At 31.1% G+C, this 25,242-nt stretch overlaps 2 protein-coding genes across 5 annotated transcripts in view; one reads left to right on the top strand and one right to left on the bottom strand.

The window, feature by feature from the left end:
• The window catches only part of LOC143069436 (uncharacterized), a 36,183-nt gene extending 35,568 nt beyond the window's left edge, over positions 1 to 615 (bottom strand). The window contains exon 1 of one of the 3 annotated variants that reach the window (XM_076244067.1): positions 487 to 615. The gene's annotated coding sequence lies outside the window, so the exon portion shown is untranslated. Of the gene's footprint in view, positions 1 to 107; positions 212 to 364 lie in introns of those variants that run through there. The other 2 variants (XM_076244068.1, XM_076244066.1) reach the window with 2 other exon arrangements.
• Positions 209 to 25,242, top strand: LOC143069434 (serine/threonine-protein kinase PAK 4-like). 2 transcript variants are annotated; one of them, XM_076244064.1, is made up of 10 exons: positions 209 to 379; positions 8,883 to 9,135; positions 10,619 to 11,302; positions 13,368 to 13,511; positions 14,899 to 15,087; positions 15,783 to 15,919; positions 17,869 to 17,995; positions 18,626 to 18,751; positions 19,956 to 20,090; positions 20,696 to 25,242. In XM_076244064.1, exons 2-10 carry the CDS (start codon positions 8,929 to 8,931, stop codon positions 20,855 to 20,857), a joined length of 1,911 nt encoding a protein of 636 aa, XP_076100179.1. In that variant the 5' UTR covers positions 209 to 379; positions 8,883 to 8,928; the 3' UTR covers positions 20,858 to 25,242. The 2 variants fall into 2 exon arrangements, with proteins under 2 accessions (XP_076100179.1, XP_076100180.1); XM_076244065.1 differs by lacking the exon at positions 209 to 379 and adding an exon at positions 423 to 561.

The following is a 25,242-nucleotide window of genomic DNA, read 5'->3' as shown; positions in this document are numbered from 1 at the left end:
TAATTACTGACATTAAACCTGTTTCTGATCATTAACAACCTTTGTGGCTATGAATAACTATAAATAATTACTAATTATGACTGTTTACTTCGTTACACATATCTTACATTTATACATGTGCTTTGCTTATTTTGGTGTACAGTACGCCATCTGTTGGACATTTATTGCGATTCAATATCCCGGATGTTCAGGTTGACAATAATGGCGTCAAGGGAAGCGTATTATTTTTGTCCAAACTTTTACCTTTAACCAAGACTGGAAACAATTTAGAGAGAACTAGTGGACTTTTAAAGCTATAAAAATCAACTTTAATTTGTTATGAAAATGTTTTAACGGTGCAAAACACTTGGAAATAAGTTCATACCTGTGGATTTTACAGGTAAACAATATTTAATAATCAGGGTGTGTAAATCGGTGACAGTTGACAATCCTGCCCACATAGTTCCTCTGTATTCATAGAATATTGTCAAATTGTTAGTCACTTACAATTCCTCATAAATTCTTGCACTGGACTTTCATATATCGTTGGGAATACAGTTGGAAACGTGCTAAAAAATACAGGTAATCTGATGAAAAATGTAATACCGGAAGTCTTAGCATAGTTATTTGAAAGGTGACCTACTTCTTTATATTGTTTCTGATTTATTATGATACAAATATACATTTACAAATTAACATTTATTGTTTAGATAAACAGCAAAGTTAAATAAACTATCTTTATTATCAAAACTTAGTTTTCAATATTACATATGAACACATATAATCCCAAAGTTCCCCCTTATTTTACATCATATTACACATGCAGGCAATTTTATATCTGGGAAGTAAAAGTTCAGTTTGAATGTTTGTTGAAGAGTTTTATTGCTACACAAGTTATATAGTGGGTATGCACCATATTTTATAGAGGTATGCTATCCTCGGAAGACAAATTGTATTGTACTGTGAACAAGGTGAAGTACGTACACTTGTATACAACTTATGTACATAAAGTATTCATGGTCAAGATTGATTTGTATTTGATTGACAGAAAACTTCACATTTGACAGTCACCACTGTAATGAGAATTTCATTAAAAGAAATATGAATATAATTGTAGGCCTGTACAATGTAGGTTGATGTCTGCTGTAGACCAAACAGTGTCTTTCAGATTTTTAGAGATGCTTCAAAAATAATAATTAAAAGTAACTAGAAGCTTAATTGTTGTTTAAGTGGAATAAGATCGCATATTTTTACTGGATTTAGGTTGTCATGGTATTATAAAAGCATTTTCCAACTTAACTTTTTTAATTTAAAAGTATAGTGTTCGTCAGAAAACTACAAATTTGTTAGGCATGTGTATTTTAAATGGAAAGCATGATTTTCATTACAAAATGGCTTGTTGCCTGTAGGACTCAAACCCAGGACCTCTGTTTTACAAGACTGTGTGTTACCGACTGAACTAAAGATGTATTTCCCTAAAGCTCAACAGCTTATGTAGGATTAAATAGTGTCCCCCATGAAATTATGTCCCATGGACCAAATTTCATGGATATGATCTATGAAATTTGGTCCAGGACATAATTTTATTATAAAATATTGTCCACCTCTATGTAAAAGTGTCCCTTGACAATAAATACTATTGTGACCTTCGTTGGACATTTTTTCATAGTGAAATCATGTCCATATTGCATAAAAGTCTTGTCTAATACCAAAAAATGTATTTAACAAAAAATAATAAGACTTAATTGACATTTGTATTTAAATAAGCAATAGGAATCTATGAATTATTTTTAACATCTTTGAATTATCCTTTTTTAGCTCACCTGGCCCAAAGGGCCAAGTGAGCTTTTCCCATCACTTGGCGTCCGTCGTCCGTCGTCTGTCGTCCGTCGTCTGTCGTCCGTCGTCTGTCGTCCGTCGTCGTCCGGCGTCGTTAACTTTTACAAAAATCTTCTTCTCTGAAACTACTGGGCCAAATTACACCAAACTTGACCAAAATCATCATTGGGGTATCTAGTTTAAAAAATGTGTCCGGTGACCCGGCCAACCATCCAAGATGGCCGCCATGGCTAAAAATAGAACATAGGGGTAAAATGCAGTTTTTGGCTTATAACTCAAAAACCAAAGCATTTAGAGCAAATCTGACAAGGGTTAAACTTGTGTAACAGGTCAAGATCTATCTGCCCTGAAATTTTCAGATAAATCTGATAACCTGTTGTTGGGTTGCTGCCCCTGAATTAGTAATTTTAAGGAAATTTTGCTGTGTTTGGTTATTATCTTGAATATTATTATAGATAGAGATAAACTGTAAACAGCAATAATGTTCAGCAAAGTAATATTTACAAATAAGTCAACATGACCGAAATGGTCAGTTGACCCCTTTAGGAGTTATTGCCCTTTATAGTCAATTTTTAACCATTTTTCGTAAATCTTAGTAATCTTTTACAAAAATCTTCTCCTCTGAAACTACTTGGCCAAATCAATCCAAACTTGGCCACAACCATCTTTGGGGTATGTAGTTTGAAAAATGTGTCCAGTGACCCAGCCATCCAATCAAGATGGCCGCCATGGCTAAAAATAGAGCCTTGGGTAAAATGCAGTTTTTGGCTTATAACTCAAAAACCAAAGCATTTAGAGTAAATCTGACATGAGGTAAATTTGTTTATCAGGTCAAGATCTACCTGCCCTGAAATTTTCAGATGAATTGGACAACCCGGTTTTGGGTTGCTGCCCCAGAATAAGTAATTTTAATGAAATTTTGCTGTTTTTGGTTATTATCTTGAATATTATTATAGATAGAGACAAACTGTAAACAGCAATAATGTTCAGTAAAAAAAGATTTACAAATAAGTCAACATGACCGAAATGGTCAGTTGACCCCTTTAGGAGTTATTGCCCTTAATAGTCAATTTTTAACCATTTTTCGTAAATCTAAGTAATCTTTTACATCTTCTCCTCTGAAACTACTTGGCCAAATTACACCAAACTTGGCCAAAATCATCATTGGGGTATCTTGTTTAATAAATATGTCCGGTGACCCGGCCAACCATCCAAGATGGCCGCCATGGCTAAAAATAGAACATAGGGGTAAAATGCAGTTTTTGGCTTATAACTCAAAAACCAAAGCATTTAGAGCAAATCTGACAAGGGGTAAAATTGTGTAACAGGTCAAGATCTATCTGCCTTGAAATTTTCAGATAAATCGGATAACCTGTTGTTGGGTTGCTGCCCCTGAATTAGTAATTTTAAGGAAATTTTGCTGTTTTTGGTTATTATCTTGAATATTGTTATAGATAGAGATAACTTGTAAACAGCAATAATGTTCAGCTAAATAAGATCTAGAAATAAGTCAACATGACCAAAATCGTCAGTTGACCCCTTAAGGAGTTGTTGCCCATTTTATTCAATTTTTAACAATTTTCACTAATTTGGTAAATTTTTGTAAATTTTTACAAAATATTTTTCACTGTATCTAAAGGTCCAAGTTTATTATAGATAGAGAAAATTCTAAGTACCAAGAATGTTCAGTAAAGTAAGATCTACAAACACATCACTATCAGCAAAACACAATTTTGTCATGAATCCATCTGTGTCCTTTGTTTAATATGCACATAGACCAAGGTGAGCGACACAGGCTCTTTAGAGCCTCTAGTTTGTGTTTTATGTCAACATGTATATAATATTTAATTTGAAAGAGCTTTGCCTTCCTTCTAAATGATCTCCTATCATTATTGTCAAATTCTGGAGGGTATTGACCATCAGACACATAATTATACAGCTGTTTATATTCCTCACTTTCCATTTTTGTTCACATCTGTGTAGTCTTTATTTAATTTTCAATTATGATTTAACTAATTGATTAAAACATTTAAATGATTTCTAAATTATTTCCCTTGTATAGGGACAGAAAAAAATAGCTACACTATGAAATATTGTCCTTTGGGACATAATTTTATAAATCATCCATGAAATTATGTGCAAGTACTAGGGACAATTTTTCACTAGGGGAGACACTATTTTATGGTTTACAAATGTGATATTTTGTCCCATGAACAAAATTTCACAGCTGAACTGTGAAATAATGTTCTAGAGGACACAATTTCATGGGACACTTTTTTGGCTTACACTTACATCTGCCAAAGTAATTTCAGAAAGGAAGCAATCCCATCACACATAAATTGATAATATGACTTTTTTGGCAGAGGGGAACTGAGTACCTCTAATTTAGGTCTACCTAGGACACTGTGAAAAAATCAGCTCTTTTGTTGATCTGTTCTTCTCAGTTTGAACATGCCAATCAAAAAAGTATTCATAGACATCCAAAGACAATGCATCTATATATAATGAATAATTGTTTCAGTTCCAATGTTCTTGCATTTACTAACACTTTCTATAATTATTACAACATGCATTCCTCTGTTTTGATAAAATGCCATTAGTATTTACAGTACAGAGTATTTTTTATCATGATAGGATTGGTTGTATAAACTGAAGAAATAATGTGTAATTAAAGCTAAAAGCATCGCAGGTGTGAATCTTTATTTGTCTTGTTTTAAAAACCAGTTGTTGTAATTTTTGTCTGGTACATTTTTTTTGTACATAATTCTGGTTTTTTTTTATGTCCTTACAGTATGGTTATACATACATTTATAAGTCTGGCTAGTACATGTACATGTATGACTTCTCCAAACAACATACTGTTTAAGAAACATTTTTCAAAATTGAGCATTTATTAAATTGTGCTGTTGAACACTAGGCATAAAACTGTAGCCGTAAATTATTATCAAGATTTCAGCATGTTCAGGAAATGTTGCAAAGAAAAAAGGTGATCAAAATTGAAAATATGAGTTTTTACATGTGTTTCTAGTATATATACCCAGTGCAATTTTAGCAACAATAAAAACCTCACAATTTTTTTTTTTCAATTTGTCCTGATTAGGCTCATTAAAGGAAGCAATATTTGGAGTGTTGAAACATTTGACATGAATTTGTTATCTTTTCACTTCTAATTACCTTGAAGGAAGCAATTTCTTTTCTCTGTTTGTTTTAAAAATAAGATTAGTCACTTTACAGTTTCGCAGTCCCACTGTCATGACTGTTTCAGAAACCCATGCAAGTAATTATCAATTCTCTGGTTATTGTTGGTTTTGCTGTTAAGAATTTACACTACAGGAACTAAAACCTTGTTTTACTTTCTTGTATAAAAACTTAATTGCAAGAGTGTACTTGTATCCAAACTATTATTTATTAAACTCCAGACTCTAATTGTCCCTGACAAGATAATTGGATTAGGGATATAAATTGAATTTGCAAGTGTTTTGGGGAGTACAAAATGAGTGTGGCACAAGAAATTTAAGCATCTTTTACAGCCACTTACAGCCACACTTAAATATGTCATGGTGACAGGATCCCTATGAGAGTGATGATAAATTAATGTTTGTGTTGACTGAAATGAGCAGAGATGATTTAAAATGCTGTTGATTGCGATTTTGATACCTATGTATTTAATCAAAGAAACAGAGTTAATTGTTTAATTACATGTAGATACATGTATTGCAATAAACCAGATAATAAAGCTTTCTATTGACTGATATAACACTTTTCAATTTCTATCTGCTTATACATTTTTGTACATCTGCATGTTCAATGTAATGTAATGTAATGTAGATCAGACACCATATTTCATTCAAAGTGCTAAAACCAATTTGGCTAGTTCATATATCAGCTATGCAAGAAAACAATGGTATTGTACATAATATCATGACTATCAGACTCGTATCCAAGAATTTTCAAGGGGGGTTATTAGGACTCACAAACTTAAACAGTCACAACTCGAACAGAACGTTGACTTTAACAGAGCTTATTTGTTTTCAGAACCCCCCTGGCTACAGGTAGGATTATCATTATCATTGTACATAACCAGTATATATACACGTTGTACATGCACTGCAGTTAGTCACCAGATGCAAATGGTGGTGACATGTATGTTACTAGACTCACTTATAACAAGTCACAGTCTCATCATGAAAATGTGTAAATTTTTTTGCTGCTGCCACCATACAATGTACATGTACATGTATATATACTGTGGCAAATCCATTAGAATCCACTGCAGATGATTGATCAAGTACTTTATGTACTTAAGGAGGCTCGCGGGTATAAGATTTTCAGAAAAAAATTAAACATTTATTTTTCATTACAAATTTTTTTTATTACCTTAAATAGTTGTTACTTTATCATATGGTACAAAAATCATTCCAACAAATCAATTCGTGTTTGCCTCAGGTGACTTTTGAAATGTAGATATCATTGAAAAAGCTCCAAATTATCTCCCTTTGGTGCAAAAATGCCATTTTTTGGCATTAAAATTGAAATATCTGTTTTTACTCATCAGGGACCTATATTTTTTATTATTGTTTTCGAATAAGCTGTACATAAACTAAATAATTGTAAAATTTAAGTGATTTCTGTAATTTAGTTCTTTTTTTATTTTCATATTACTGCTTTTTTTCCATAAGTTCAACAGAAAAAACGGACATTAACAAAAATGTATGCAGATTGTGAGCGTAAATGATTGGTGACCCCATTTTTTTATTTCATTTTTCTATTAAGTATAAGATAAATTTCATTTATAGAAAAATATAGCAAAATCTTATGTCAAATAAAAAAATTGATTAAGACCCGCGAGCCCCCTTAAATATAATCCAAACTTACACCTTATTCAAATAATTTTTTCTTGTACAACAATTTTGATATCTTTAATCTTATCATCAAAATTCAAACTCTTCTTTCATATGATTTTGTCTATCTCAGAAATCCCCCCCATCTTAGACTGAAGTATTTTCAATTGCAAAGATTATCTTTATCAGCAGTAAGTTACTGGTACATGTTACGATGTACAACAATATTTTTGATTTTCAATGTCAACTGAGTGATATGAAAAAAATACCTCTGCTAACCACCCATAGCGGTTAAAGAATGTGCAGGGTGAAGAACAAATATTTACCCATGAATGCTTCAGATTATCGGAAGTTTTATACACGTTTTATATGTATAGGGAATTGAAACGTCAGTTCAAACTAAGAAAAAAATAATCAATAGAGTGGACCTTTATTTTCTGATTTGTAACTTAAGACTGCTTGATCTTAGAGAAAGTTCTGTAAAGTTATACATATCTGAACAAACACAAGAAATTTTAGACCTTATCTCTTTAGTAAATACATGTATGTAATAAGACAATACTTTTTATAACTAATTTTAAAACAGGAATGCTCATAAGGTGTTGATAAAATTTGTGAGACAAATGTATTGCAAGAATATTAAAGTGCTTTTTTAGCACTTTTTGTAAAAAGTTAATTTTGCCAGTAAATTTAATACCAAGAACATATATATATATATTTTCCTAGTTTCAAAAGCTCCTCTAAAAAGAACGCTCAAAGTATATTTATACTGAAATAACAGAATAATTTATTTAACAATTGGTAACATCATTAACATTCCATCATATGATTTAAGATCATTTATAAGATGAAAATATGTTCATCAATATAACGGATGTTTTGACTTATAATATTCTATTTCCTATGCATTGTATTTTTTAGCCAACATGTTATTGTGTCCTATCAGATATAACAATGTATGGTCACGACCTCATGTATAATATTCCAGGCTCTGTGATAACTCAGGTGCAGCATTTAGGCCAAGCTAAATGATAATATTGTTATGTGGTCTTTAAATTGTATGATAACATCTGGTGCAATATTCAGGCTAAGCAATATGATAATATTTTTATGGTCTTAATCGAATACAAAATTAGTTTCATGAGTGAGACCATACTGGTTAATATACATGATATATATAAGCTCCAAGTTAAAACAAAAAAAATGTGGCAGCATTTAGACCTTGCACTTGTATAGAAATAACATTCTGAAAGTGTCTCTGCACTTAATTACATGTGCAGTTGCATTGTTGAAGTCCTGCCCACTCAATTATATTGTTATGAGATCACTGTTTGTATTACGTAAATCAGTGACAAATTACGATTGATTGATTGATTGTTGTTTGCTTATGTCCAGTGACAAATATTTCATGCTTGATGTTTAGGATGATTTACTTAAACTTCTGGACTGGTGCATAATTTTTAGTTTCCTATGCGTATACAAATGAAGTTGATGGGGACTCATTAAATGTTCTTAACCTTAATGGTAATTATATAAAGAACTCTATTGTTTTCGTTTATAATGCATGTTGTTAATTAATCACTACAAATTGAAGGTGTAGATGTATATATGTAATGATGTACACATTAATTTGTAACTTGAAAATTTTAACTTCTAATCTCTGACAGTTATTCAAATTCCATCTAATAGCATTATTCCTTATACACAAAAGTATAATACAGCAGATACATGGTGTCATATTGATTATGATGTTAGTATTAAACAGAATAATGGTAATTTAAATGTCTTGACGGAAACTTTCTCAAGTATCACAGTTTGTCTGGTAGGATTTGCAGTAAAAGTTTTAATAACTTTTGTCTTCACTTTCTAAACAACCATTATTATATATTTGTAAAAAGTGAATAATTAACTTACTAAATGAATAAATAAAGTTTTAAATTTCTGGTTAAAATATGTCAACAGAAAATTGAACGGAAGAGTTATGAATTAATTTATTAACTTTTGAGAAAGAAAAACCCAGTCGGTTAAAATGCAAAAATAACATTTATTACAGGTATGTATATATGTACATGTACAAAAGAACCAAACAGCACGAAATCAAACACAACACAGAGATATAAGGATAAACCAAAAATCAGCTATCATTTGGCCTAATTGAGTATGTTAAAATGAATTAGATAATAAAAATATTTTGAAGTGAAAACTTCCTGTCTCTACTTGTAGGTGTCTTCTTCTAATGATTAGTTTGGCAGCACAGAGATAGGAAATTATGTTTAAGAAAGGAAAAAGGAGACCAGAAATATCTAAGCCCAGTAACTTTGAACATCGTGTCCATACTGGATTCGATAGGGACCAGGGAAAGTATGTGGGACTCCCTCCACAATGGACAGGGATTATTATTCCAGAGGAGAACGATCGGAGGAAACCAATTGTTGATGCTTCCAGGATCACACATACTGAAATTCAGCCATTAAAGGTAATTATAATATGTAATTAAGTTAATTATTATGATTTCGTTGTTGTTGTTATTGATAGATATAGATATTGCATTTTGACAGATCATTGTTTTATTAAGTAATTATATCCCATTAAAAATAACATTAATTTTAAGATGATGATCTTGAAATAATATTTAAATTAGAATTTTTTTCCAGAGAGAAAATACCAATGCAGAAAATTTTTATTGGAAAAAATCATTGCTTCATTGTTTATTATTTCATTCCAATAAGTGTATAGAATGCATGAAATAATTGAGGCAATTAAAATCTTATTATCATGATTATCAAAAGTTTTCTTTTATCAGTTAATCTATTGACAATGAATAGAATATGTTAAATGTCAGAAATACAACAGGAGAAATTTTACGATTCTGGAATGTACTTTTATCAATAGGTATAATCAGTATTATAAGTTTATGAAATGGAATTAAAGGTTTTAACATGGCTCTTGGAGATAAGAGAAAGTTAATTCAAAACATCTTGAAGAAATAATGGTTAAAACATCTGGCGCGGCTGTTGCATTTGTCTGTCAAACTGGAGTAAAGATGAGGCAGCATGCACCAAGTCCTCTTCAAACCACAAGAATTACATCATTATCATATCGTTAAAATTCTTTAATCATTCTGAGGCTAATGAATCATTTTTCGGATTATATAAGTCGGAAGTTTGAAATATTATATATGATACAATATTGTTTTTAAACTCTTTAAAGAATCTCTCACTATTTGATGAAGATTGATATTATCTTTTGAGATACTAATAAAGATGCCCTATTGAATGAAATTGTTCTACTTAACCCTAAATAAATCTTTGATGCCAAAAATTAGGCAAGACATGTATATCACTGTAGGAATAGTTTTACTAACAATTTCCATTGTCTGTTCAATTGTTTTTATTAAGGGTAATTTAAACGCAATTTAAAGGAATTAAAGGAAATGTGTGAGTGTTTGTGAAAAGGGTGAGGGAGTTGCTACATGTATATATATCAGAACAGAGTTCCAGCAACCAAGCAATATTGATGTATTACATTTATATTACCAATTGTAATTACAGTTTTATGTCATAGCCTGTGACAATGAAAAATGTTTTGTTTATGTGGAATTGTTTGTTTGAAAAATGCCATTATAAGTGATACTGGAAATATTCAAAATAAAAGAATTTTTAATACATGTATACAAGTTCTTGTCTATTTTTCAATTCTTGTGACAACATAGCCTGAAACCATGAAGATTACATGTTTAATTTGATCTTACCAGATTTTGTTTTCTTATTTCTTATCTTGATATTGAAAAATGCTACACAATAACATGGATTCTTATAAAAACTGAAATATTAGATGAAATGCATAAAATAGTTGTGATTTGTTCAATTAAATGAAAAAAGTGTTATTCCAGTATTTTTTTTTAATTAAATACCAGGTTTAATGATATTATGAATCATATATATATATTTCTGTTTTAGACAATCATCGGTGAACCAAGACATATGAATGGATATAATCCTGATGTTAGGTCCGTAACTGTTGCACGTTCAAATTCATTACGCAGAGCAAGTCCTCCACAACAAAGACGTTATGTTCAAGAATATCCTCCTCTCCAGGAGGATGAGCCATCTCCTCATGATAGGTCATATCAAAGTAGAGGTGGTCCCCCTCAATATGACAGAGACCAGGAGAGATTTAGGGGAGATCCACGGCAAGAGCCTAGAGATTATAACCGTTATCCAACAAATGACCCTCGAAGGGAAATGAGAGATCCTCGTGATAGACAGGATCCAAGGGACATTCACAGAGATCCAAGGGATCATCGAGACCATAGGGACCCTCGTGATTATAGGGAGTATCCTCCCGATCAAAGAGACGGACCTCCTTTCCGTGATGGGACATTGGACCGAAGATCTGAGGACCTTAACAGGAGTCATAATAGTTCATTTGATAATAGAGACATGCACCATCCAAAACACAATCAACCTCATTTTGATGGACGAGGTCCACAGTTTCCATATGATGATTATAAACAAAACAATCAGATGCCTATGAATGGTAATTCAATGCATCCTCCCGAAAGATCACCTCGTCATCATGGAGGACCAGATTCACCGCCTCATGGACCTCCTAAAAATGGAGCAGGATTACAGTATGATCGGGTAAGTTTCTATGACAAAGGAAGATTAAGAACTTGCCGATTGAATGTTGTCATTTATAATGTCAAGTCAAGTACATGTATGATGAGGATTAGTGAGAGTTTTTTGTTTTGTTTTGTTTTTATTATCAATACGGTATTGATTTATAATTTACAATGTTTAAGAATTAGGAACACCAAAAAAATTAATGTTCTTACCGGGTAGTTTGAATTAAAACCAATGAAAATGTTTTTGATATTATTTTGTAAGTTTTATTGGAAAATATAAGAAAATGAGAATGTTATTTGTTAACTTAAGAAGAAGAAAAAAGTAAAAAAAACACGTTAAGAATAAAATTGTTCTTGGAATATACATGTATATGCAAGATACAGGCTATGGAAAAATAATACTGCTGTAAGATATTATGGTAGACTTGTATTTATTTGAATCATAAGAATGATTTGTTTAGAGCAAGTGTGTATATTTACATGTACATGTTTGTGTAGTTTGCATGGTGTTTGAATGAACAAGAATGTGCTTATTTAAACCTATTCCAAAAACCTTTAAAATGCTTGCTTACCAATTCTATATTGTTTATTTTACGATTAATTGATTGATTGTTGGTTGGTTATTAACGTCCATTGTTTTATATTTTGAGTGAGAAAACTGTTTATATGTCAATTGTATGAGCATAGTGGAATTTAAAAAAAAAGGCTATGACATCACATCATACTTATCCTTTTAAATTGAAACTTGTCTAAAATTAAACCACCAATCAAACATTGGTGGTTTAATTTTAGACTAAGACAAGTTTCAATTGAAAAGGAAAAATAAAGGCCAGGGGAGACAACTGTTTGAATAATTCAAACACTGTCTGTTAATAGCCGCACTTTGAAATGGCTTGAAATACAATATATTCACACGCTCATCTCATTATTGGATAATGTGTTATTTTGAATGAACAAACTTACCACCTTTAAATATTAAAAGCACATATATTTTATTCTTCATGTAAATATATAAACTATTCATTTCATATCAGTTTATTTGATAGGTTAATGTCATTTTATTTTATATAAGTGTGAAAAAATTGCAATTTTCTAATAAAATATGTATTAAAATTCAAATCTCATGAAAAAGTTAAATTAAAGCCGACTTATAATAATGGATACTGCATGTCATATGGTAATTGTTAAATCATCCATTGCTTTTTGTGCATAGTCAATAGACCTGTGTAAATTCTATCTAAATAGTATAATACATGAAATTGGACAGTATATATACACTAGGATGTTTCAAGTGAAAATCACTCTTGATGGTGAATTTGGTGGTTGTGAGTGATCTTCTCTGAAATTTATCATACCGAATAGGTTTTTTTTTTTCGTGGGTATAAAATTTCTGGATTTTTATTGAATAAGGTATACAAAATATTTTGGTGGTTAATATTTTGGTGGATTCAAAACTTTTATCAATACCTTTGGCTTGCATGTGGTCCTTTAAATTGGCGGAATATATTTTGGCGATTTTGTTCTATCAGCAAAAAAACCCAAAAATTAATATGCCTCGAAAATAAGCCGCTATACGGTAGGATGATATATTTCTTTTGCCAAATGCTATTCCTTATGAAATCCAAATGAACAATTAATGAAAAGAAGTTAAATCTGGATCCGATCCCCACAGAGCAAAATTCTGAATAAGATCAGATTTTACTCGCCCACCATAACTAAAATTTTATTAATTGCTCCGTTAGATGGATTTTGATACATTTTACCTGGGAATGTTATTATAACAAACAAACAAAATTTTGCATTTGAATTGTATGCATGTATTTAAGGGATATTCCATTGACATGAATGTTGGAGGGTAGGAAACTCTGAAAGGAAAACTCAAGTTAGATATGAGTCGTGGGGGATTTAGTGTTTTTCATGTACATCCATTTGATGTATAAAATTATTTTTGTTGTGTTATTTTTGTTTTTTTGGAAGTCCTGTTTTACCCTCACATATTCATGTCAATGGAATAACCCTAAGTTATGATTTTCTTGGCCAAATATATATATATATCATGCTTATTGTTTGTTGTGTGTCAGGGTGGAGCCAAACCTTCCAACTTGCAAGTTTCACAGAATAATTATTCTCCGACACCAAAAATGCAGCCACCACCGAAATCCCCCAACAATACTGCACCGCCACCTGGGTCCATACAGGAGCAGCAGAGACTTTCGCATGAGCAGGTATCACTATCATCTTCATTTAGACCAGAATTGAAAATATGAATGTTTTCCATAGTCCACTCAAGATGATTTTTCAGATATGTAGGGTTTTTTTTTGTTTTTTTTTCTGTATACTATTTAAAAAAAGTGGGGGAAATATGTATATAAATGTATAGATTTGAATACAAACAGTTATGATTTATTCGAAGAGACTATGGCAAGCATTTTTTATTTGGCAATTTTAGGACACTTTGATTAATTGAACTCGCCTAAGATGGATGGAGTTTGTAGTGCTGTTCATTTGAGACTGAAAAAAATTCAGTGCTTCACACTTTTCAACTGTCATTTATCTGATTTTCCTATTTTACAGATACGTTTTGTATATACATGTACAAAAATGTATTCTGAATTATTTAATTATTGGATGCATAATTCTTAAAGCATGATTAGTACAAATTTAAAGTCAAACTGCAAGATATTTTTAGTTTCATGAATGTGTTTTAGTCAGCCATTTTTGTATGATTTGCTTTTAAATAGAAATGTGTTGTACATGTGTTTGTTTGTAAATGTAATTTGCCATTTAGAATGAAAAGAAATATGTGTGTCAGTGATCAAATTCCTTTGTCAACACTATTCAATCCCTCTTTATGCAAAGCCACCTCCCCCTCTCTTTTTTTCCTTTTTTCCTCGATAAATCATCAAAGCTTCATAATCATTTTACATCAATCAAAGTGGTCAAATAAACAACAAATCACCAGTTTAAAGTCGATTACTTTCAGTTGATACTAAACTAGATCAAACAATTAAAAAAAATATTAGCAACACTAAGCAGACTCCAAGTTGTTCTATTGTGTCAATTCAAAACTACAAATTGAAAGGTTCATCCTCATCAAAATTTCTGCCCTGCACCATATGGTAGAAACAGAATTATTAGTCATGGTGTCTATTGGAAATGAAGAACCTGTTTTATTTTTTTTTGAATTTTTAGCAGGAAACTGTCATTCAACTTCTTACCAGAAATTAACTCATCAATGAAGCACTCTATTCAAGTGGAAGTATATTTGAAATGTTATTGCATATTAGAAGGGGGTCGGAGGGGTCCTGATTTCAAACTCCAGGGTTTAAAAACATGAAATCCTGAGGTCCCGACCAACATCCCGAAATTCTAAAGAAGAATTCCTGGATCCCGAAAAGATTAATCCTGAAATTCTGAGCTTATAAACACTGGAGTCCCGATAAAGTTCCTATCCCCCCTCATAGTGTAAGTTAAATAAACATTTTTTTATACATTTGTTTGAAAAATCATTAGTTGAAAAGATTCACGTTTTTTCATTTTTGTTCCAAATCTTTTTTAAATCTAGATCCTTTTTATCTTTATATTTCTAACTCAAGTATTTGATATTTTTAGTTCCGAGCAGCATTACAGATGGTGGTAAGTCCAGGCGATCCAAGAGATAACTTGGAAAACTTCATAAAAATAGGAGAGGGATCAACAGGCATTGTGTGTATATGTACATCTAAAACAACGGGTCAAAATGTGGCAGTGAAAAAGATGGATCTGCGGAAACAACAGAGAAGAGAGTTGTTATTTAATGAGGTAAGCTCACTACCAGTATGCTCTATGGGTTTTGCTCATTGTTGAAGACTAGATAACCTATATTTGTTTACCTCTTCATCATTTGGTATCTGGTAAAGAGTTGTCTCATTGGCACATGTACCACTTTTTTTTTCTTTTTATTTATAGTTGTGCACTAAAACTGTAAACAAGTTAACTTATTTCCACTAGTGATTGTTTTTTTGTGACTATTATGAGTTAAAAAATAGTGTTACTAAGAATAGCCGTATGTATGAATATATCAAACTTGATTCATCACTATATTAATAAGTATAAGAATACACTTATACTAATTGGAAAAATAAATAATCACACTAATGAGGCATGCTGAATTTGAAATTTTATTGTTTGATTGATTTTTGGTGTTTTAAAGCTACTTTTAAACCTGAGTGCCCAGAGGAAAACACCGACCTTCAACATGTTCAATAAGAAAAGTGACAATCATAGTCAATTAAGATTGGAATTGAGTGCACCTGCACCAGCTGGGTTTGAACTCACAACCTCTGTGTTGACTGTCTAATTATTACAGTAGCAGAATTACTTAGACCAATAGAGGCCACTGAGGCCCCTAAATTATTTTCACTCATGTTTTAGAATGCTGCCATAGGTGTGATCCTATTAAATATTCGTAATGCATAAATAATCTTAACCCTCATCTCTGTTTTATTCTTTTTCAGGTTGTTATCATGAGGGATTATCACCATCCCAATATTGTAGATATGTATGACAGTTTCCTGGTTGGTGATGAATTATGGGTAGTAATGGAGTTCCTTGAAGGAGGAGCTTTGACTGATATTGTAGTCACACAGAACAGGTATATACACATATAAACAAGTATGGCATAAAATTCCTAGGGACTATATCCCTATGTAAAAAAAAAATTCTTTACTCCCAGGCCAATTATGTGTGTATATTAACCTTGCTTTTATTTTAAAGCACCCGTTGTGCCACACCTTGAATGATTTGGGACATTTCACTGTCTGTACGCATGTGTATTGTCCGTCAGGTTTCAAGTTAAAGTGTCGGTTCCAAGAAGATTGTTTACCATAAAGTTGTGGTCAAATATTAAGATCACATAACTACCATGAAATACTATTCCAAGACTTGATATTTAGGTGGATCATAAGCCAAAGATCAAGACTAAATGATTACTATGTACTTCTTAAATTATTAAAGCACCCTTTATCCAATGCTAAAGCCCAAATATGGTTATATCATCAGGTCACATGTTTACCATATAGTGTAAAAATGTTTACCGTAACATGTCAAAAAGTTTACTGTAACATGAACATTAGCTAAATATAGATAATTGTAACCATGGAAAATCATGAATTACTATTTCAAGACTTGATATACAGGTGTATCATAAGCCTGAGGTCAAGACTGCATGACTACTAGGAAGTACTATTTCAAGACTTGATATTTAGGTGTATCATAAGCCAAATATTAAGATCACATAACTACCATGAAATACTATTCCAAGACTTGATATTTAGGTGGATCATAAGCCAAAGATCAAGACTAAATGATTACTATGTACTTCTTAAATTATTAAAGCACCCTTTATCCAATGCTAAAGCCCAAATATGGTTATATCATCAGGTCACATGTTTACCATATAGTGTAAAAATGTTTACCGTAACATGTCAAAAAGTTTACTGTAACATGAACATTAGCTAAATATAGATAATTGTAACCATGGAAAATCCCACTGGGATTTTTCACCGGTTAACTCCACCGCCGGTAAACTCAACCGCCGGTTAACTCAACCGCCGGTTAACTCAACCACCAGTTAACTCAACCACCGGTCAACTCAACCGCCGGTTAACGCAACCGCTGGTTAACGCAACCGCCGGTTAACTCAACCGCCGGTTAACCCAACCGCCGGTTAACCCAACCGCCAGTTAACTCAACCGCTGGTTAACTCAGCCGCCGGTTACCATATCTATATAAATAGGGTGCAAACATTAATCCACCATTCTGCCTCTGATGAAGGTCCTTTATGGACCGAAACCGGTCAGGCTATCAAACATCACCAGGCGCTGTTAATTATGTGTATTGGTATATACTACATTTTTGTGGTCAAATCAACTTGAAACACGCTCTCATTATGATGTGAACTTTTAAAAGTACTTGCCATATTTCATGGTTCACTAATCAGGTTTAAAGTTTTTGGATGAAGTAGTTAGCCCACTAAGTTGTGGTCAAATCAACTTAAAAGTTATTACACATGTTCATAATGATGTGATCGTTAGACAGTATAATCCTAATCTTTTTGGTCAAGATTTTTATGGTTCACTATTCATGTAATATTTTTTTGTAAAAGATCATGAAGTTGTGGTCAACTTGAAAAGCAGTACACATGCTTATTATGATTTGAACTTTTTATATGAAAGCCAAATGAGGGGATGAACCTGCATCTCACTATTCACCATGAAGTATATATGAGGGGGGATAGGAGGGGTCCTGATCCCGAAATCCTGGGCTTAAAAACATGAAATCCGGAAAACCCGGACATAAAAAAACGGAATCCCGAGGTCCTGAAATTGGAAAAAAAAATTCCTGGGTTCCGAAAGGGTCAATCCCGAAATCCTGAGCTTAAAAACGTCGATCCCTGAGTCCTGATTAAGGTCCTATCCACGCTCATATATAGTTGTCAAATCAACTTGAAATTTATTTTATTATTATGTGAACCTTATAAAATATTTTCTTTATTAACATTTTGACCTTTTATCATTTTAAATAATATATGATATTTTTTAGGATGGATGAACACCAGATAGCCACTGTGTGTAAAGCCTGTCTGAAAGCCTTAGATTTCTTACATAGAAATGGTGTTATACATAGAGATATTAAATCAGATTCAATATTACTGGCTCATGATGGAAGGGTAAATATATTAAAGAATATTTTGAATATATAATTTCAACATTAAATAATGTGTAAACCATGTTAACAGAATATTTCTTACATTTAACATATAAATACTCATAAGAAATACCCTTTCCTGTGCAAATATCTAATGTGATATTTCAAAAATGCAAAAGAAAGCGATGTTCAAAGTTATGTGAGTGAATAGATTGAAGAAAATGTGTTTGATTCCCACATTTAAAAGTTTTAAGTCTGTATTATATATTTTACCAGTCTGTCCAATTTCTTATGGGTATAAAAATGCACTCATAGATGTAACCTAATATATCAAAGGAATATGGGGTTTTAAGAGAAAAATGAAAAAATGAAAAAAACTTGTTATAAAATTTTCTGGAATTACCTTCATCATTGATAATCAAACCCAAACATCTTAAAGCCAAGGAACATAGACCTTATGGTCAATTTTGATTCTGAGGTATTTGACATACTGATTTCAACGACCTCACTATGCAACAATCACATTTTGGGAACATATATAATGTCCTGTAATGGCAGATGAATAAGGTTTTACAATATACCCTCTGTTACAGTACTTTCTGATTTGCTTCTGAATGAATGTTGTAAATTATATAAACTTTTTAATTTTCAGGTTAAATTATCTGATTTTGGTTTTTGTGCACAAGTCACGCCAGAACTACGCCAAAGAAAGTCATTAGTAGGAACACCATATTGGATGGCTCCAGAGGTCATTTCAAGGTTACCATACGGGCCAGAGGTAACTAAAACTAATTACGTTTGTCAAAAGTTTTGTTATGCTACAATACAGCTAAATTTTTTCCATCACTACAGTTAACTCATATTGGTAAAAGACTACTGAGTGTAGTCATGCTTTTTGTATTGAAAGACCTTTGCTAACAAAGAAAAAAAATATGAACATCTCTTACTGTAAATTCAGAAATTATTGCTAGGTTTTTATACGACCTCAAAAATGGCGGCGTCGTCGTCCGAAGACATTTGGTTTTCGCACTCTAACTTCAGTAAAAGTAAATAGAAATCTATGAAATTTAAACACAAGGTTTATGACCATAAAATAAAGGTTGGCATTGATTTTTTGGTGTTTTGGTCCCAACAGTTTAGGAATTAGGGGCCAAAAGGGCCCAAATAAGTATTTTTCTTGGTTTTCGCACATTAACTTTAGTATAAGTTAACAGAAATCTATGAAATTTTAACATAAGGTCTATGACCACAAAAGGAAGGTTGGGATTGATTTTGGGAATTTTAGTCCCAATAGGAATTAGGGGGCCAAAAACAGGTCCCAAATAAGCATTTTTCTTGGTTTTTGCACAATAACTTAAGTATAAGTTAATAGAAATCTATGAAATTTTAACACAAGGTTTATGTCCACAAAAGAAAGATTTGGGTTGATTTTGGGACGAATTAGGGGCCAAAAGGGGCCAAAATTAAACTTTGTTTGATTTCATCAAAAAATGAATTATTGGGGTTCTTTGATATGCTGAATCTAAACATGTACTTAGATTTTGATTATGGGCCCAGTTTTCAAGTTGGTCCAAATCAGGGTCCAAAATTATTATATTAAGTATTGTGCAATAGCAAGAAATTTTCAATTACACAGTATTCACCAATAGCAAGAAACTTCAATTGCACAGTATTGTGCAATCGCAAGAAATTTTCAATTGCACAGTATTGTGCAATAGCAAGAAATCTTCAATTGCACAGTATTGTGCAATAGCAAGAAATCTTCAATTGCACAGTATTGCACAATAGCAAGAAATATCTGGTTATCATTGTGTAAATGCAACATAATTGTAAACGCATTAAACCAGATTTTTCTCAAAATCATAATAATTAAAATCGCATTTAAGTCTAAAGTGACAAAATCACAATAATAAATGGACACAATAATTTCTGAATTTACAGTATTTTATAAAAACTTATTTTTATTCTGTCCTCTGTTACAGGTGGATATCTGGTCATTGGGTATTATGGTGATAGAAATGATAGATGGTGAACCACCATTCTTCAACGAGCCACCACTTCAAGCTATGCGTAGAATAAGAGATATGCCTCCGCCAAAACTTAAGAATGTTAATCGGGTAAGTGTGGTGCCTTATTGTTTTATTAAATTTGATTACAGTATTTATGAATTTTTAATATTGTAAGGTTTTTTTTTACGTCAATGTATATGTACAGCAGTGAGCAATATCTCCTTCTACACTGCAGATATTTTTTAATGTAATAGTCAAAGGTGTTTTGAACTTGTTTATGTTTAAAAGAATAAACAGTAAATAAAGGCAAACTGAGAAAATCATGAGAATGACAAAAACAATATTATATATCCAGTCATGCTTCAGTGACATATACTCAACCAAATTTTTTCCAGGAAAAGGGGGGCCCTACTGGATCCGCCTATGTAAACACAGGTTTTTAAACAAGCAATACATCAGATGATCAGTTATATTGACATGATTACAAAATCCTTGCATTGATTTCTTTTGTGTGTTATTAGATATAAGTAGAATATGTGGTATGAGTGCTAATGAGACCACTCTTCATCCAACATTCATTAACACTTGGCTAAAAGACTTTTTTGTGTTAGTGAATTTTGTCTCATGGATGTAAGTAAGCCTATCTTCTTCAATCATGTCTTTAAAATTAATATTTAACCGAATGAAGTTAAATAAATTTTCTGTTTCCATAGGTTTCACCAAGATTACAAGGTTTCTTAGAAAAAATGTTGGTGCGAGATCCTATGCAGAGAGCAACAGCATCCGAGTTATTAGAGCATCCATTCTTAAGGGGAGCAGAAAAACCGTCTTGCCTTGTGCCACTAATGAGAAGTTTCAGACATAGTCCATGCTGAGAAAAAAAAATATATAAAATGATATTTAAGTGCTAGTTATACACGGATTGTTAAAATGAAAGCATGGCATTCCACAGTAATCTGGATCATATATATCTGGAATGTTATTTAGTTGTTGAGCAGACCATTGAATACGGACAGGCACACAGCACACATAAGGAATGGAAAATTGGCAATGAATGATGGAACATACCAGACATGCAGCATGGAAGGACAGTGATTACAGCAAAATTATATCAAAAACTTCATTCATAAAAGATTTGATACAAGCTATTATTCTGGATTGTGTAAGAATTGTAAGACACACACACAAAGGTTGTATGGATTGTTAAGTTTTAAATTTGATTTGATGTTTATTATTTTAAAACATTGTCTTCAAGTTTAGAGAATTTATAAGAAATATCAAAGTGTTGTTCATACTGTGTGAAAGGATTGGCATGTGATTGTTTACATTCATGAAAGTCATCAGTTTGTCCCTAGATAGTGTTTATTTATCATTGCTGTTAGGTTGTTTTGTTTGTTTAGTTAATTGCTGTGTAATAAACCATGTATTATTAATAGTCAAATATCATGAATAATATAAAATTAATAAGCCAGTTATGTATATTTTTTGTTTTTTTTGTTTATTGCTATGAATGTGAATTATAGTCATCTTAACATTATATACCATATATTGCATTTGCTGTAAGCTGAATGTGTAAAGTATTCATTCTTCATAGACAACTGACAACTGAGACTAATTCACATTCCATACATTACCATGATATAATTCACTGTTTAAGAATCTAATGCATTCTGGGTAATATTTTCAAAATCCTTCACCAAAACATTTTGATTGGTTCAAAATGTTCTAAACAAAAGAAATTCAACCAATGACGTAACAGTATTTTTATTTTGGTGTACAAACAATGAGATTACCCATAGTCCTTTAGATTCTGAAAAGGCAAATTATCCCTTTTTTAACTTTTTTTTGAAGAATAGAATATTATTGAAATTAGTATAATTATTATTAAACCACCAAGAAACAATGTATGGAGATTACCTTGTATTTACATTTTTAGAGGGTACCTCCCAATGTCACCATTGGACATTATGTATTGAACAGGTTGTTGTTTGTATATTTCCATACATACATTTTCATACTGTCATGGGCATTGCTTAAACTCGAAATAATGATCTGTGTTTTCAATACATGGAATCTTTACTGGCAATGAATGATTATTAGGGGTTCAATAAAGGGAATCTGTACTTACATTTACCATTGCTTTTATCATGTTATTAGCTGTAAAGGTATATATTGTTAACTTTTATATGATATTATATATATACAGACTTTATATAATGTACATATCAAACCCTATATATATGTTATATAGGAATGCATGGTTGTTCTCATATTTATAAATTTTAAATTATATTTTCATCAAATAAATGGTTGTTTTTTTTAAGAGTTTGAATTTATAACTTTTATATTTTAACGATAATTTCTGTGATTATTTGTAAATAAATAGGAACTAATAGTTTAGTGAGAGCTTGTAGAACAAATATTGTTTTGAAATACTAACTTTTCTTTTTTTCTTTCTTTGTAGTATACATTAAGCCTAACTATGGTTGCATTTATTTATTATTTATAAGAGTAAAACTTTTGATTTATTAAGAATATTTTTTCCTCAAATATAAATGAAGTACCAGTTATTCAAGCTTTCAAGAATTTATCTTAGCATTGTACCAAGTTTGGTGATGGGTGACTTGGTCTCTGTTTTGGCAAGAAGATTTTTTATTATTATACTGTCAAACACAGAAACAGGTCATTAAATCTCATTTATCACTTTGTTTAAGTATTACCAACTTTTCTTTAAATCCATATTTTAAAATGTCTGACAGTTAATATGAATTTAAGCAAGCCTTAAGTTTTTTTTTCTTTTCCTGCCATACTTTGTACTGCAATAAGATTTTTTCTTATGTAGTTATTTAATTGTAGACATAAGAACAAATAGCATGGATTATTAGGAATAATTGATTTGAAAGGGGAGACCATTCATTGTAGTTCAACAAAATCATCAATTTCTGATCATATTTTCACAAGTTGAATTTTGCAGCAAGTTTTAAGTTTTTCCCTATTAAAAACTAGTGTATTAAAAGATATTTTGGTTTTTCATGACTGTCACAATGACTGTCTTTGAGGAAATGAAATTTTATTTGAATTGTACAATTAATATAATAATCTCAAAACTTTTTGACTTCATTTAAACTGTTTTTTGGTTTTTTTTTACACTCAATATAAACATTGAAGCAGCCATTTGTAAATACATATATTGTATTATTTCATCTGTAATAAAAAAAATATTCAAATTATAATTTTGAATTTATGAATGTGGCATAATTTACCAGGGTGATGCTCAATTCATTCCTTTAATTTTGGTATCAAAGAGGCACAAACATTCATGTATCAAGAAATAAGTTTTAAATGATATATATTGGCTGTAGGCCATATATGTGTATATGTGTGTGTGTGTAATACTTTTTGGTGCAAACTTTAGCATGACACAATAATTTTATACACAAGATGACAAATTAGTTGGCATTGCATTTATCTGTGGTGTGCCATATCATTTCATATCAAGATTTCAGTATTAAAATTTGTCATATGTAGTACAAGACATTCATGCCCTAAGACAATTTTTAAGCAACTATATTTTTTGTTTAAATATTTTGTCCTTTTGAACAATAAACTTTGATAACACTTAAAAGGCATGTTGTAAGACTTGGGGCAGAATTGTTCTTGTTGAAGCCATATCATTCTTGTATCTAAAAGGGCTGGGGGTTTGCAGGCTAATATTTGGAATTTTGAAAACAAATTTAAAGAAAAGGTGGTATTCTATCCCCAAATTTAATCTAATTCTCAAGTTTAAAAGTAATGCAACACATAGTCATGTTACCTGACAATTAAGGCAAAGTTTGTTCTATTATTTTCAATTTAAAGTCAAAGTTTGTCATGCATGCCTCCATTTGCTTATGAAAACTTTGATATTTTTTATTGATGAATATTGAAATGGTGTTTAACAGGCTTTTTAAGAAGCTAAAACTTGTCTATTCTGTTTAACAAAATTCATAATTCTTTAAACATTTCAGGAAAAAAATGTCTCTCCATCAAAATATGTGTTTAAGAATCATTAAATCTGTTATTCATAATGTAGTGCCAGGTGATGCACAGTTTTACACACAAGAATATAAATTTACATTCTATCAGAATGAAAAGTCATTTTATTTCATAGTAACTCAGTCAGTTAGAAAAAACTTAAACCAGAAAGTTGAAAAAGATAAATTGTCATAAACACCAAGTGTTTCTCTATTTGTACAGAATTTTTTTTTAAGAAACTAGTGGCTCTTTTCCCAAACAATCATAGTATAAAAATACTTGTTATTCATTATAGCATTTAATCTGACTTAGGTTGTATTCTAATCATCAAATTACCAGTGAAAAGAATCACAGACATGGTTCCACATCCCTAGTTTATTTGTTTCATATTTTCACAATTTTTATGTGAATTTTGGGATTGAATTTTTGCAGATCAATAAAAGTGGCAAAATTAGATACCTGTTTTTGACATTCCATAGAAAAGGTTATTATAATAATGGTTTTCTAAACAATAGCTTACATTTGTCAATGGTAGTTCTGATTGCAAATCAATTTAATCATAAAATAAACTGAATAATGATTCAAAATGTCTATTTTACCATATCAAAGATGTGCCAAATACTTTTGATGGTTGGGCCACTTTTCTACAGGTCTCTTTGAGAAGCCAGGTAGTTGCCAAACATGTTGTAAATTATCCAAAATAAATAACCTTTTAAAATGTGTACTTTTACATCTTTGGTATTCAGATGCTTAGAAGGTTACTTTGAGCACTAGACCCTGGAACATTTTGTTTATTTATAAATTGGATTGTTAAAACAAATAATTTTATCAACACAACTTATCATTTTATACACTTGAGGTTATGAATATTTTAGATATTATTACACTTGATAACATAAGAAACTTGAGTTTATTCATGGAAAAAATGTTAATTAATATAAATTTTATATAGAAAAATATTGTGATATCAGGAAATTTATGTAAGGCATTAATTTTACAACAGAAAAAGACATGTTTTTATACCCAAAATATGAGTTTACATTGATTAATCTAGAAAATTTCAATACAAGGTGATACAGTATACTAGGAAAATTAATACGTTCTGGACGAAGAGTAATTATTCACTTACAGTAGTCTTTTTATGACTTGTACATTTTTGTAAATTTTTTTTATAATGCTGTAAATATATTGCTACTAAAACTTTACAGAATGGTAAAGGAAATAAAATATATCTTTTACATAAGTA

Source organism: Mytilus galloprovincialis, chromosome 3, assembly GCF_965363235.1.
Source record: "Mytilus galloprovincialis chromosome 3, xbMytGall1.hap1.1, whole genome shotgun sequence".
Classification (NCBI taxonomy): Eukaryota; Metazoa; Mollusca; class Bivalvia; order Mytilida; family Mytilidae; genus Mytilus; species Mytilus galloprovincialis.
The sequence above is the reverse complement of the archived record's forward strand: the minus strand, read 5'-3'. Positions and strand labels throughout refer to the sequence as shown.

Excerpts from the sequence above, each read along its gene's own strand:
- LOC143069434 (XM_076244064.1), top strand. The coding sequence starts at position 8,929 with ATGTTTAAGAAAGGAAAAAGGAGACCAGAAATATCTAAGCCCAGTAAC. Across the intron at positions 13,512-14,898 it reads AGAGACTTTCGCATGAGCAG|TTCCGAGCAGCATTACAGAT; the intron begins GTATCACTATCA and ends TGATATTTTTAG. Across the intron at positions 17,996-18,625 it reads TACTGGCTCATGATGGAAGG|GTTAAATTATCTGATTTTGG; the intron begins GTAAATATATTA and ends TTTAATTTTCAG.